The sequence below is a fragment of the Gekko japonicus genome, unplaced genomic scaffold (assembly GCF_001447785.1).
Source record: "Gekko japonicus isolate JY-2015 unplaced genomic scaffold, Gekko_japonicus_V1.1 scaffold2582, whole genome shotgun sequence".
NCBI lineage: Eukaryota > Metazoa > Chordata > Lepidosauria > Squamata > Gekkonidae > Gekko > Gekko japonicus.
In genome coordinates, this window is record NW_015174915.1 from 142,632 (window position 1) to 159,015 (window position 16,384).

The window sequence follows — 16,384 nt, forward strand, 5'->3', positions numbered from 1 at the left end:
AGGAATGCACAGGAATGGAGTTCCGGCTGGCTTCAGAGTTGGCCACGCCCACTACAGCCAAAACCTCTGTGTGCGTGGCTACAGAGGGAAGGCCTGGAGAGCAACTCCCCCCGGCCACTCCGAGGTGGGCGGGCTGGGGGCGGGCCTGGAAGGATCAGGAAGGGATTTAAAGGCCTCCCCATGCCTTCTCCAGCCTGTCCAAGGGCTGACTTGGCTGGGTGCCCCACAGCCAAGTTTAAACTGCCTTCCCTTCCCTTCAAGGGGTGGCTTGCCTGGGCTCCCCACGGCTGCAGGGTGCCCGGGGAAGCCAAGAGAAGGCAGTTTAAACTGCCTTCTCTTCAAGGGGGGGCTTACCCGGGCAAACCAAGGGAAGGTATGGAGTGTGGTCTAATATGCTAATTAGCTGTGCTGTCAGGGGTGTGGCCTAATATGCTAATGAGTTTCTGCTGTTGGGTGTGGCCTGTTATGAAAATGAGTTCCTGCTGGGCTTTTACTACAAAAAAGCCCTGCCGAACAGTAAAAAATGGATTACATTACCTCCCTATGACACACTTAGAACTATAGAAATTTATTATCCTTCAGCACAGTCCAGACAGCCATGAGGCAAGCTCTGTATATATAACAAAACTCTTTTCCCCATTGACGTTATCTACCTGTGAAACTTTAATGACATTTAAAAAATATTTTGGGTCTAATGTAGTGCAAGGAACTACTCTTAGATGTCTAAAAAAATCTTTCAGACCTAACTGGCATCATATCCATTCACTTATTTGTGTGCTCTCTCAAACACATTTCAAAATTTCAAAGGTAAGATAACTCAGAAGTTTCAAAACTTTGAAATTTGTGGGTGTGAGCACACAAAGTAAAGCACATCTGTTGCATTCAAAGTTTAGAAATAAACCAGCTCTTCAAAATGAAGGCATCTACCACTGCTGATACACACATTACAATTGAAACCTTCGTTCTCATTGTTTCACAAAAATAATTTACTGTATATGTGTGTGTGTGTGTATATATAAAATAAAATCCTGCCTCAGTATTTTCTATGATTTCTGATGGCACTTAGACAAAATAGTAACAGGACATATACCTTCTAGGTACTTCCAATACAATTGGATTCCTAGTTTAAATGTTAAATATGAAAGATACAATTCAAAGGAAGTTATTTACTTAGCTTGTGCACAGGATGGGCGAGTGGGCGTCAACATGGCAGACTTATGGATTCAATTTAATTACTCAATGAGTGAAGAAGCACTTCCTTTACTCCATCCTGAATATGTGACCTATCAACTTCAACTTGGGTGCCCCTGAGTTCTAATATTATGGAAGGAATCCCAGTTCACTTTCTTTACCCCGTGCATAATTTTATAAGCCTTTGTGCATTACTTGTCTTAAAATGAAAAGTCTCAGTTCTCTTCAGAGTCTCCTCATAGGTGCTCCAACCTCTTCATTGTGTTGGTTGCCCTCCTTGGTACTTTCTCTATATTTTTTATATGTTTTTTGTGAGATAAGTGACTAGAGTGATCTGTAGTATTCCAAATGAGGACATACCAAGTGTGTTACAATATTAGTCATTTTGTTTTCAAGTTCTTAGATAATAATCTTCAGCATGAAGCATGCCTTTTTCAGAGAAACATAATACAATTTCCTTCCCCAGTGCACCATTTTTTCTTCTCATCTTTGAATCTTCATTGATGTAACCTGACTACTGATCTGCTTATTTTGAACTGGTTCCCACTTTTTGTGTTTAAAGGTTCAGTCCCAATTCAGGTTCAAAGCAGCTTTGAGATTTAGGAGCATGTTGAGTTCTGTTTCATTTAAAACAACAAAAAAAAAAAGCCAAACCCTGTCTGAACCAATTTTTTGGTTCAAGAGGATTGGGCTGCATATATCATTCACTCCTACCTTAACCGTAAGTTAAGTGAACACATGGCAAAACAGACATGTCCACATTTGTTACTTGTTTGCTACAATGAATGCAATGCTTTGTATGCAGTGAATACTCAGCTGTTTTGCAGATAAATAATATCTGCATGAGGAAATCATCCTGTGTGATGTGACTCAATCACAGATTCACCAACAACTCATAATGCCATTTAAGTTGATTTATGCCTATTTAATTTTTTTTTTAATTAAGTGGTTTACATCTACAAGTGCTATTTTAATGGAGGATGGATCACACCACACACCCTGCTCTTAAGGATACACATTGCAGTGACTTGTAGTAAGTAGTTTGTGCTGATGTAACTGCAGCAGCTTCCCACAAGGCTAGAGGGCATTGTGCTGTGGCTGTCAATTATAATCCCATTATATCTACTTAACAACATCCTCCACTGATTATGATGTGCCATAAGTACAGAAAATCAAAAATAAGTACTATGTCAGAGCTGAATATGGCAGGGGGGGGGGGGGGGCACTGAAGGCTGCACTGTGTGAACTGTTGAACATAAAGCAATATAAAATGGAGAAAAATCTAGGGGCACCATCAAACAGAAATATTGACTCAGGAATTCCCTGTGCTGCTAGTTCAACGTTTAAGAGCCGGACCTGCAGTATGAAAAGCAAAGCAGAGGTACCCAATATTTGTTCATATGCAATGTGTTTAAACTGGAACATCCAAACCCAGACAAATTTGTTCCAGACGTGAAAATAAGTCTTGTCAACTCAACTTCCGTAAGAAAAACACTTCTCAGCACCTCAGTGCCTACTAGTGTATTCCCTCATCCCACTCCAGAGAATGTGTGTTAAGGCAAATCTTAAAATTTTGGAAACTCAAAACCATATATAGTCTTTACTTTCCCACATCTGCATCAATAGCTTACATCCGTGATTACATCTGACATAGTGAAAGATAAGTAGCTTGAAGTTAAAAAGCCTGAAGTTATTGGAGTTCTCACAGACTGAGTTACTGAGTTCAATCGTCTTTTCAGTCTGAATCTCCAGCTCTCCCTGCGATCCAATGAAGAGATATACTTCAGATGAAAGAAACGCTATGCAGAGGAAATACCGAAAAATATTGAAGATTTGTGGCATCTGCGGAAATTGTACAGTTGAACAAGCAATTTCATAGTCACATAATTAGTTCATTGAATTATGCTTGATGATGGTCACTCTCAGCCCTTATGCTACCAATTATTTTCATATCAATATGAATACTGATTTGACAGCTCATCAAAGCAGAGTTAAAAACAAACTCTGCCAGGGAAGGAGAAAGACCCCTCTGCTTTTATCTAATATTTCTTTCTAATAGCCTGTATAGTAATCCTAAAATAACTGTACTCATTTGAAGTCTTGCTTGTATCACGATTTAAAAAAACACATTTGGAATTCCTATTTTGATGTTCAGGATTTAATAATTCTAAATAATGAATTTTAAGCTATCAACATACTGAAGGAATTTCAGTTACAAACACTGGTAAAATAGGCCTTCCTTTGATCATTAAAGTATTTACATGACAGGGTGGTAATTCTGTTTTTGATGCCAACTTCTCTACTTTCACATTTCCCATTATGTTACAGATGAACATTCTTTCAGAAGAAGAAATCACACTTCAGTATACTGTTTGACTAGGCAAAGGTGCATCTTTACTTTCTAAAATCATGTAAAAGATGTCATGGCTCAACTAATCTATGATTAAGGGCCACAATACAGATTACACAACAGATCCGTGATCAGATCTCCTGACAGTATAATATTAGTGCCTGTCTTATCCCTCCTCCCATAGCTAATACCAGCTTAAGTGTGTGTCTGCTTTAATGGAAGGATAAAAGGGTTAAAACTTCTCACCATGGCCCCAGTTCAATTCCCACCCACGCACCCCTCTCTCTCTTCCACACACACACACATACATGGGAACAAATTTACTTGACAACTTCCATGTTTTAAAAAATCCAGTCATGGATTTCCCAAGTAATACTTGGTCCTCATATTATGACATTTTGATTTCTATGGTCGGCAGATGTTAGACTTCTAACACTGATTTGTTAAGAGGTGAATTATCTCATATGGATAATGTTGTTTATGTGATTACTTCAGTTTCTTTTTGTACAAGTTATGTTTTTAGGAAACAGAACATGACATCCTTAGGTATAATGACTTGTAAGTTCTTTTAAAATATTTAGTTAGAATAATTATATCTGTTTGAGTATTGCCTTCACAGCTAGATTTTTGATGTGCAGAACTGAAAGCCATTCATATTTGGAAGGATGATACAAGAGTAATATTGTCCAGTGCTCTGTACAATCAGGATTCAATACATTTAATTATTCCCGAAGAATATGCTTTCAGACCCTCATAAGATCTCCACAGACCAGTATTTGGTATCATTCTGGGCAATTGTTTTTTATTATCTAGCCAGTAATGAGGCAAAGAAGTATTGTTATTGTACAACCTGAACCTACTCTGTTAAACATATAACTTGTTTCCCATTCTTTAGCAATTGTGGTATACAACTCCTCCTTCTCCACGACTTCTTAATCTGACAGTTCATATGTCCTCTCATATAAATATTTTGTTTCCTTCTGGGTTCCATACACCAAAACTTACTCTGTATACCCCAAAGCTGCCTCTGTTGGCAAATTCATAATCAGTGTTTGCTGGGAAAAAATCCTATATGGTGGCTTTTCACTTACCATATTCCTGAGGTTAACTTTATCATACTACCACCATCATGTCATCACATGTATACTGTAATGCACACTTAAAGTATTTCTGGAAACAAAACAGGTTTACGGTGGGTTGTCAAACAGCTCTGATTTTGAAAATAGCTTAGAATGCAGTGACAGATATAAATAAGCACATGTTGGGGAGCCAAGGAAAATCACTAGGAGAACTTTTCTTCCTGACAAACATGGCTGTTTTAATTCATCTTGAATATTAGCAAACCATAATAACAGGAGAGAAAGCCCCCAAACCTACTGCCTATTTGTATCTAACATGCAGCAGCTTGTACTGTACTACAGCAATTATATAACCTAGCGATTGCTCCACCAAGTGGGATTTATGACAATTCCAAGCAGGGAGCAAGATGGTGCTCAGTGGCATGCTATATAACAAAAAAGAAGTCCTGTTCTTTTTTTGTACATATACTCCCTATTTGATGCCAGACTCTTTATAACTTTCATGGCATCCATAGCACTTTTTCAAGCAGGAAAGACACTGCGGTGATCAGCACAAATTCTGTTCTGCCACTGCAGCAATGTGGGTTTGATTCCTTCCAGACTACTATTGCTTTAAAAATTCATTGGTCCAGTAGGATGAAGTCACAGTACTAAGAGAGATAATCAGTAACAACATTTTTCAAGAGATGCTAAGCCTTAGTCATCCACAGTTTTCCCCATAGACAGCAGTGTTTAATAGTTTATTGCATCTGTAAAAGCCTTTCCAATATTGTATTTTTTGCAAACATAGTCTAAAATGCTGTTAGTTGCTTATAAGGAGCAACAGCAGGTCCTTCTCTGCTTGAATACCTAAAAGCAGTTAGCAAAGCTGTATCTACAAATGCAGGATTGAAGTATGTTCCATTAGTCTGGCACAGTCAGTACATTTGTGTAAACCTAACCGCGGCAATTAGCAGGTGTAAATTGAGAACTGTTAGCACATATTTCTTGTGCCATGCATTTTAACACCATGATCAATTAAGCACCCTTAATTAATTATGGCTTTAAAATGTTGCAATCTTGTACTACATTACAGCTTCATAACAAACATTAGTGCTTATGATGAAAAGAGAATTCATATCTGGAAGTTATCATCAGAAGAATTGCATCCATAAGAACTTGCTGTAATAACACCAATCCATTCACTGACAACAATCTGCCTCTATCAGCAAGTGCCAATTAAGGGGATTTCTCCATTTCCCCTAACACTGCTAATGTGCCTAATCCCCACTGCTTTTGGTATTCTGGAAGGTCTGGCAGAAAATGGAAGTATAGCAGGGAGGGATTGCACCTTTAAAACATCACTTCTCTTTGTTTCACAGGATCTGTCTGCCTTTTTATACCGAAGAAAAGCATTAGCCGTGCATTAACAACCCTAATATGTCTGTTGTAAATGTATATTAGCCACCCTCTAAAATGCTATTTTAGCTTCTTCTAACAGAAAACCAACAAGATTGGATACACTGTGATGGTCCCTCCAAATGATGTACCAAAACCTTCTTTAAAAAGAGGGAGAGCGACATCTGTAGAAATCTCAGTTTAAAAGAGACACAGTGTTTGACAGTCACTGGCTAGTTCAGGTTTCTGCAGGTATTTTGCAACACCTATCCAATTCCGGATAACATTCAAGTTGTATAAAAATTGCAATGCAATCCTATCCGGAGTTATTCCAGTCTAAGTTGGTTGATTTCAGTGATCCTCAGCCCTGTTACTACAGCTAAGGATTAAACTGTTTGAAATTAAAAAGATAAAGAGAGTTTTTTGTTAGTCAGCAGAGATAGAATAACTACCAAGTTTCAGCAACAATAAGAATTTTCTACTACCACCCGTAAGAATTTCCTGTTACTATCCATCCATTCTTTCCTTCGTTCTTCTCAAGCTATAACTGGAGTTTACTTCACCACTAAACTAAGGAATCTGCCATAGGAAGAGGAAAATACAAAAGTTGCCATGGGAAGATGAAAGGTTTCTGCCCAGTCAGTGTCATCATGTGTACTGGGCATGTCAGAAACAACTGAGAGTCAAGACTGAACTTATAACAATATCAGTTTGGGTTTTAAAAAGTGGTATCCTATGCAAAATAACAAATTGGACCCTGTGCTGTAGCATGTTTTACACACGAGCAACAGGCCAGATCCTGATGGAACATAATGGTAAGAGCCAACCTAACTGCTTTATGTATTTTGTATTCCGGATTTAAAGACAATCTTCAATATAAGTGATTTTTATTACATTTATATGGTGCATTGCTGTGGGTTTGATAGATTTGGGGGAGGGCATGTTTTGGTCATGAGAGCATACTTAGTTTTTCTGCAGATTCTAACATACATCATGAATGATATTTTAATATCCTAGCCTAGATCTAGCTCAAACTTGTCAGATCTCAGAAGCTACGCAGGGTCGACCCTGCTCAGTATTTGGAAGGGAGACCACCAAGGAATACTAGAGTTGTGATGTGGAGGAAGGCAATAGCAAACCGCCTCTCAATGTCTCTTGCCTTGAAAATCCTATGGAAATGCCATAAGTCAGCTGTGACTTTATGGCAAAAAAAAATGTATACATAGAACAGATATTACTGGAATGTCATCACTAGAACAAAGAATATATTTCCATCTTTTAGTGTTGTCCACCTAATATTACAAGGTGTTTCTTTATTTCCCCGCATTTTCACTCTGCCTTTCCACCCCAAACATCCAAAAGGCAGTTTATAACATTAAACAATATAGCAACTGCTGTCTTCAGTCAACAACCTATTCTTTTATCTTGTCACTTCCTTGTGATTTGAGTTGATCACAAACTTGCACTTAAAACCTTTGAGCTGTCCTCAGTGTTTATGAAGCTGGTTGGTAAACACATGTTCACAGACAAAGACAAAAACAAAAAACCCACAGATAGCAGACACTGTTCAACAACATTCCATTGTGCCACAAATGGGAAATGCTGAGAGGGCTTCAGCCTACCTTTCTCCCTACGCTGCTAGCTTCCATTCCACAGGTACACATGCACACAACAGCAGGCAAGCAACAATAAACAAAAGTAACATATGGGTCTCTCAGGTTTTGGATTTACCTATAACCGTGTCGTTCCATGAGAACCTTTAAGTGATTTGCTTCTGGCACTACCATTAGCAATCCCACAATACAGACTGTTGAGAAAAATGTTGCTGAACATTAGATACATGCAGAAAATATTCAAAAAGGTTAAGGTAGCTCTAAAATACTCATACACAGAAGAAGAAGAAGATATTCGATTTATACCCCACCCTTCACTACCCAAAGGTGTCTCAGAGCGGCTTATTAGGGCTCTTTTTGTAGCAGGAACTCCTTTGCATATTAGGTGACACATATTAGGTGTAGCCAATCCTCCAAGAGCTTACAGTAGCCCCTGTAAGAAGACCTCTGTAAGCTCTTGGAGGATTGGTTACATTAGGGGTGTGTTGCCTAATATGCAAAGGAGTTCCTGCTACAAAAAGAGCCCCACAACAGACACCCTGTGAGGTAGATGAGGCTGAGAGAGCTCTTGACAGAAAGTGCTCTTTTTCAAGAACAACTCTTATCAGAACTACGGCTTGCCCAAAGTCATCCAGCCAGGTGCAAGTGGAGGAGTGAGGAATCAAACCCGGTTCTCCCAGATTAGAATCCGCGCACTTACACAATACACCAAACATGTGAGTCATAGTCACAGTGCATGGATTATGTTAGCTATAAAAAATTTTTCTACTGCTCAGTGATATTCTAGTGGAAAGAAAGATATACAACCTAACATGGCAAAGACACAAACAAATAAAAAAAATAAGGACTCCTGATATGCCAAGGGAAGCAACATTGGATTCTACAAGAGGTAATAACAGTCCATTTTCTTGATGTTGGGATTTACTAAATATTGAGGAAACTGAGATCAGAAGTTGGCATGACATGTGTTAAATGTGTTTCTCAAAAATACAAAAGTGAATATAACCTTCCCATCCTTACCCTTCCTGTATCACACAGTTGCCATTTGTTTACAACTAAAAATAGGAGCCAGGCTATGAGGTATGAACCTGTAATGAAAAGAAACTTGCTCTGATATAGATCCTTGTGTGTGCTAAACTTCCTGTTCTCTTCTGCAAGATGGAAATGATTAGTAAGTTTATAAGAATTGAATACTCGGTGAATCAAATATTCTCCCATAATGAAACAGAATGGGTAATCTCTGAGCACTAACATGGCAGTGTAGATTCTGGTGTCCCACTGGTGGCCACCATCTTGATCTTCTGGGATCATTCTATTCCTGTTTGTTGCATTTGATACCATTGACCATGGTATCCTTCTAGAGTGGCAAGTTGAGTTGGGAGCGGGGGGGTACTTTGTTTCTTTATTTCCTTTCTTACTTGACTGGCTGATACCAGAAGGTGATGTTGGGGACTGCTGCTTGGCTCCATGACATTTGTGTTAAAGGGTCCTGCAGGATTCCATTTTGTCTTCCATACTGTTTAACATCTACAGGAAACTGCTGGGAGAGATCATCAAGGGATTTGGAGTGAGGTGCCACCAATATGTGGATCATACTCAGGTGGTCCACTTCTCCTTAACATCTAAGTCAGGTGGGTCTATGGAAATCCTGAACAAATGCCTGGAAATGGTAATGGGATGGATGAGGGCCAGTAAACTTAAGCTCAGTCCAGACAAGACTGAGGAGCTGCTGGTCAATGACACAGATTCTTCAGGAAGGAGGAGTCAGCTTGTCCTTGAAGGAGTTCCACTCCCCCTGAAGGAACATGTTCATAGCTCGGGGATAATGCTGGATCCTGGCCTACAGTTGGAGGTCCAGATCTCCTCTGTGGCACAAAGTGCCTTTTATCAGCTTTGGCTAATATGCCAGCTACTGTCATTCCTCAAAAAACGTAACCTGTCCTAGGTGATCCATGCTTTGATTACATCCAGGTTAGATTACTGACATGTGCTTTACATTGGGCTTCTCTGTTAATGTCTGGAGTGGTGAGGCATTAGAAATGCTAATTCAATGAATCCAATGTCCACAAACCAAGCTCATACAACTTGTGCTGATACCTACTAGTCCAAAATGACAGACAGATTAGCAGAGCCAGTACAAATAGCACAGTGCAAGCGATGGGCTGTTCAAGACTCTTATATATGCAAGTTTATGATTCTTGCTCTCGTCTTTTTTTGGGGGGGGGCATGTCCAGTTTATTGCTCAGTTGCTGAGGCCCAAACCAGATGTTATATACAGGTGCATGTAAGTGTTCTGATTTGTTAAAAAGGAGAAAGAGCCAAGGGGAGACAGCCAGTTTGAGAGGAAGAACAGTGGGAAGTGTTTACTTAATCTTTTCCCTCTCTGTATGTCTATTCAGAATCAATCCCAGGCTGTTTATCTGACCACAAGGAAAAAGATATAGGAAACCCATACTTTTCCTGTTTGGGTGGGAAAAGCAGGTTGTATGGCAGTGATTCTGAGAAGAATAATGGCTAGACAAAAAACGGCTTATAAGCAGACCAGCTCTGTCTTCTCCCTGCCATTCCTCTGGTGAAACTGGCACAAGACTGTTACACACATCTGCCACATGACAACTTGTTTGGCCTTTTTTACAAACAGATGGCTACGCTCCAGCTTTGCAGATGTAGGCTAGTGGGTTCACAAACCAAAAGAAATGTTTGTGAACTTCCCCACAGTTAGTGAGCAGTAATTATGCATGTCACACAGCTCCCAAAGACCCAGGAGGTTTTCTTTATGTCCCAATATATGTATTGTCTTCAACGCATCACTTCTGTTCCCACCAGTAATTCAAACACTAAACATACCCCTATCATGGCAATATAGGAGAACAATTAAGGAGCTCTAGGCAGACATTACTGGGTCGGTGTGATTGTAAAACTGTTTTCTGATTGCAAAATTTGGCATTTACCTGAAGAAATGCAGAAACCTGTACATAATTAAGTAGCCTAATAATTAGGATTGTGGTGCTTGATCTGAGGCTCTTTCTTTAATTTTTAAGTCATACTAAATGCTACTGTCATACAAACTCCTTTCTCCCAACAGGACTGGGTGTTCTGCAGCAGTAATCAAATATATTCTTCCCTTTTTGATAGTATATGCAACTATATGAACCAGCTTTTGACATGAGTAATCTCCATTTTTAAAAGGATTAAATTTCATTTTAGGGAATCAGTAAAGCTTGCAAGCTTCATTTTAGGGAATCAGTAAAGCAATGGGTTACTTGACTTTATGCACTCCTGCCTGTCAAACACAGCAAGGAGCCTAGCATATCTTTTTTTCTGACCAGGCATTTCTACAAATGATTCTGTGTTCAGTCCATCTGCCTACCGACCTCCTGGACTAACTGAGCTTGTACCTAGGAAGAAGGGCCCAGCTTTTCTACATAACGTTTGCTCAGCTCTAATTTTTTCTCATAGCCCTGCCTACTGTAGTCTTGTAAGACTAGGGTTGCCACCCTCTAGGTAGCACCTGGAGATCTCCTGCTATTACAACTGCTCTCCAGATGACAGAGATCAGTTCAGCTGGAGAAAATGGTTGCTTTGGAGAGTGGACTCTATGGCATTATACCCTACTCTACCCAAGCTCAACTCCAACAATCTCCATGTATTTCTCAACTCAGAGCTGGCAACCCTAAGTAAAACAGTGATTAGTTCATGGATACCTTTACGCCCAGTGTGGATTTTTTTTTCTTTTTCTTTTTTCAGGACTAACGCCTGGGACATAGCTTCTTAGCAAAGTGTGCTACAATGGTATAAAGGTTCATCTTCCTTTGTTCTCTGGATAACATATGCTTTGGGGTAATAGTAACTAACTACTGCTTCTAAACCCTGGATATGATTTATAAATGTACGTTTATTGTTATAACTCTGTAACTCAAACAAGTACATCCTTAGACTTTGAGGCAGAGAATTTTTTAGAGATCTTTTTTCCCCTTATATGTTTAGAATACTGAACAGGTGGATTCCCCAACAATAAACTTACTTGTATCCATTGCACTGATGTTTCAATGGATTTAAACCCTTGGTAATGTCTACATTCTTCAATGCTATGTTATGCTGCAGGTGACTGGTATGCCAAAGACAATAGGGAACCCTTAGTGTAAAAGTATAGCCACAAACAACACCCACCAAGGGAAAGACCATTTACAATTCACAACTATGTTCAAAACTATATATTACATTCATTGAAATACAAAGAATGGTTAGTGGTCACAGCCCAATAGAGTGCATGGACATTGATCTAACAGATTGCTCAGAACAATTAAACATAGTTTACAACAAGAAGCTTTTGAGCTGTGATTATGTTATTTTGGAAATTGAGTTCCGTTTTACCAGCCACTGTTGAAGATCATTGAAATGACTTGATTTATACCTAGGAGAGGCATCCGGCTGTGATTTCTTCCACAGTGGGAGGCTTCTGCTGCAGTTACTTTCTGTTCGGAGTTCTATGGACACTATCTATATATGGAATTACAGAAGAGCCTACTGTTGGTTTTGAAAAATGTTCTTTTTGTAAATTATGTTTAATTGTTCTGAGCAATCTGTTAGATCAATGTCCATGCACTCTATTGGGCTGTGACCACTATCCCTTCTTTGTATTTCAATGCATGTAATATATAGTTTTGAACATAGTTGTGAATTGTAGATGGTCTTCCCTTGGTCGGTGTTGTTTGCAGGTGATTGGTAAGCAAATATTTTGGGCTGATAGGGGAATCAGAGGTACTCTAACAAGACTAGGAATGCTGGGGTGGTAGAAACTCATTATTACCTTTTTGTGATTTAAGAATACACACACACACACACACACACAGTAACCAAAGAATCATCAGAACACTCTGAGAGCCCTTTAGGTTCACACTGAAGGTGCCAAAACTGATGCCTCTGGGGAGACTGCAAACAGGACAATAAAGCAACAGTTGAGGGCACAAGGCAAACTAGCTACAGATGCAAGATTGAGAGACCACAATGGACCACAATGCTAATCTTACCTTATATGCAGCTTGCCTCATAAACTGTTTTGCAGGCTGCTTCCAGATAGCTGGCACAGTGATGACCCATCGTATGTCAGAATTTTCAAACCCTGAACCTTCCTGATCACTCAGCTCCTGGAATAAATGAAAGTAACATAGTAGTGAAATATAAAATTGACACCAGGTGTTTAAACAAAAATTGTGGCTTTTTTGCTGGCTCCAGTGAAAGTAGGTTGCACTCTTCATGTTTCTAATGTTATGTCTATGTCAAACTCCTTAAATCATTGACTGACATTAAATATGCGTACAATGTCAAAGACTGGATTTCTGTTACACCTTATCACAGAAAAATGTAGAGTTATGAAGGGTAAGTTTCTTTCCAACAAGGAACCCAGAATGTGGCAAACACATCAGTCTACTTTATGTGTGTCTTCACAGTGGAGGTTGAAGCTTCTCTGAATTCATTCTCCTAAACATTAATCAGGCTGGAAAAAAATTGCTGTATTACTAACAAACATCACATTTGCCACATTATATTTATTTTAAATGGCCAGTACATATTATATTACCATCATTAAATTACGCTTTTTTTGTTTCAAAACTGAGTTAATGGTTTCTCTACAGAAAACTCTGAAAAGATTTGAGTTTGAACTTAGTTCAGAAATGTATACTTTAAGCAAATAATGAACAGTAGATAGATGTTAAGAACTTCCATTCAGTTTGTGGAGGCCATGGTATCATGATTTAGGAATGATTCCAAGTGTAATGACCTTGCATATCTTTCTCTGTTGTCCAAACAAGAAAAGAATCCAAAAGGGTGAACAATATTCTCTTTTGGAATGTAAATAATCTTCGAAATGTAATAAGCCAGTAGGGGCATGATTACCATAATACAGGCCACATTCAGACATCAAAACATACCCCTGTTCATGCCAGGCATGAATACAACTTTTTAAATTTAGAACATTTACATGCTGACTCTCCAGAGACCTGCCTGAAGCACACTTGAAATGTGTGTGTGCTCCCTCCTTCCTCTCCCTTTCCCCCATGCATGGAACACAGGTAGGGATGGGCACAAACCAGCTCACAAACTAAAGTTCATGATGAATCTTGGCTGGTTCATGGTTTGTTGTTCATGGCAGGTCAACTGGCACAACTTTCCATGAATTTCAAGCATCTGTGGTGGTTTGTGAATGGATACATTTCCAAGACAGACTGTCTGCACTCAAGATGTTTACCAAATTTCAAAGCAATATGCCCTCAACTTGGAGAGATTGTAGAGAAGCAGGCAGCAGATGAGGTTTCCTGTGAATCTGGTGAGGTTTGCTACCCTCCCCAACAGCAAGATAAAAAAGCCTACTCTAACTAGCTAAACAATAAAGGGTGGGAATAACATAATCCTCATCCAGCTATTTAACTAACCAATCCTAATAATAAACTCCAAGACAGGACATCTTTTTACAGTGTTGGCAATACTATTGGAAACATTCAGTCAAACTATAATTTGGGGTGATATCCAAACTGGAGTTTATGTCCTCATAGACTAGGATTCTGAACCACAGTTTAATCCTAGTTTAGAATCCCAGTTTGTGGGGAAGAAGCCAGTTTGCTCAGACACTTGAGTCTGGGCCTCAGAACAAAGGAAGAAGCTTTCAAAAAGTCCACACATAGGGGAAGGCAGAAGGGCACATGTGAGCATGGCAAAGAAGCCATGTTTATGCCTATTGCAAAGATTTTCATAGCTGCTGAATGTGGCCATAGTTTAAAATCTCTGGCAGAAATGCAATAGTTTCTTATTCAAAGAAAGCAATGTCTAATTTGACTTCTGATTTTTGAAGCAATTTAGTGTACATAGAAGGTAATTCTCCTTTTCCCATTTATCTTATACTCCAACACACTGTGTCAGTTTCTTTGGTTTAGTGCCTGTTGAAGATGTGCCACAGTATATATTTGTCACTGTTCTCTAATTCCTTTCACTGTACACCTTTGCCTCCAGCCTTTCCAGAATAAAAAAGCTGGAGCTGTATGCAGAGTCAATCATAAAATCACTCCTTCTCCAAAGAGTACTTTGAAAATGTAGGGATTATGAATAGAAATAAGGAGCTGAATTAATATACACAGTAAACGCCATATGGCTCAGACCACCCATCTACTCTCATTGGCTCTACCAATGTCTTAAAGAAAATTCCTTGCAACCTGAGATCCTTTACAAGGGGACACAGTGGTTTAGATTTGCTTGGAGCGCTCATTGCAGCATTATTTAGCTCCACTTCACTTGTAAGCTGAAAAAGACATTCAGAGCCCTTCTTTTTTAAGCTATACATAGCACAGTAACTGAAAATCAGTCTTTTGAAACAAGATGAGGGAGCCAATGTACACTAGTATTGTACATCTGTTTTATTCACAGCCAGCCTTTGACACTGAGACTCAAGGCGGATTACAGAATAAAAAAACAGTGCAATCATATTAGATATGGTTTTGTTCTGTATTTTATACAAACCCCAGGAAGGATATGTTGGACCCATTTCTAGACAGATCTGCCAACAGAGCCATGTGTTATATCTGAGTTTCTGCTGAATGGGAAGCAACAAACAAGATTTGCTCAGTGAATTATAATGTTGTCAAAGTGAATAATGTATGTTGCTATGGCAACCATTTTAAGAAATCTGGATCATGTCTTCTAATTTGGGTATGCTTTATTAGGGATAATTGTCCTTATTCATATATGTTTGCACTTGTATGCTGGGCTGGTAAGTTTGGAGTAAAACAATATAATTGAATTCTCTGAACGGAAAATGATAGGAACCGAACCTATCATTTCTATATGCAAACCAAGTGCTCTTCTACTAAGTTAGAGCCTGCACTGGCTGGTGTCACTTTTAAGGAGTGTTCTGGAATTCTTCTACTCTGAATTCTTTGGGTTTTATTTCCCAAGGGACACATTAGAAATTCTCCACCATTCTGTCCTCCCCCCAAAAAAATTTGGTACACAATGGCCGAGTTCAGACTGGCAGTTTGCCCCGATATAGGCACATTTCAGAAATGTTCCACAACCGGATTAAAGGGTCCGTTCACACAGGCACATCTGTCAGGCGTTCCCCACCCATACTCAGCCCGTCTTATAACGCTTCACACCCAAGTTGAAAAGATACCTGGTGAAAGTGGTAGCAAACCCTGGAAAATGTGATTATACCGTGTCCATCCCACACCAACAAAGTGTGAACGCCAAAAGCTGCATTTTTCTTATGCATTTATGCGCTCATGCACATAAGCGCATATCTCCAGATTGCCAAAAAGAAAGCCGCGCCTAATAGCCGTGCCTCTGGGCCAACAGTGTGAACGCTCCCTTGCGCCTCCTCCCAGTATGCTCCCGTATCAGTCAGTGCAGTGTGAACAGGAAAACCCGAAACAGTTTTTTCCGGCTCTTTTTTGCCACGACTCCCTCCTGCTTCAAACTGTCAGTCTGAACTCGGCCAATGAAAGTGCATGTGCAGTATGCCGCAGCTTCCAGGAACTGCTGTTTGGTTGCATCCTTTCCTGCCTTGATGTGTATTGACAAAACATTGAAAAAAGGAACTAAAGTGACATTTTTGGTACAGTGCTTTACCAATTGTGTAGGAGCACATTTGTATATCACAAGCAGTTGCAATCCTAAACAGAGTTATACCTGTCTAATGGTTTTAGAAGCTGTAACAAACTGCACATATTCTAAATCCTGACATACTTTTAGAAATTCTGTTTGTTAAGATGGAATTCAGCAGG

At 39.4% G+C, this 16,384-nt stretch overlaps 1 protein-coding gene across 1 annotated transcript in view; it reads right to left on the reverse strand.

Moving 5' to 3' along the window:
- The window catches only part of HSPA12A (heat shock protein family A (Hsp70) member 12A), a 73,429-nt gene that overhangs the window by 19,417 nt on the left and 37,628 nt on the right, over nucleotides 1-16,384 (reverse strand). Inside the window, exon 6 of the mRNA XM_015425059.1 lies at nucleotides 12,641-12,757. Within this exon, the coding sequence (XP_015280545.1) occupies nucleotides 12,641-12,757 (117 nt within the window). The remainder of the gene's footprint in view (nucleotides 1-12,640; nucleotides 12,758-16,384) is intronic.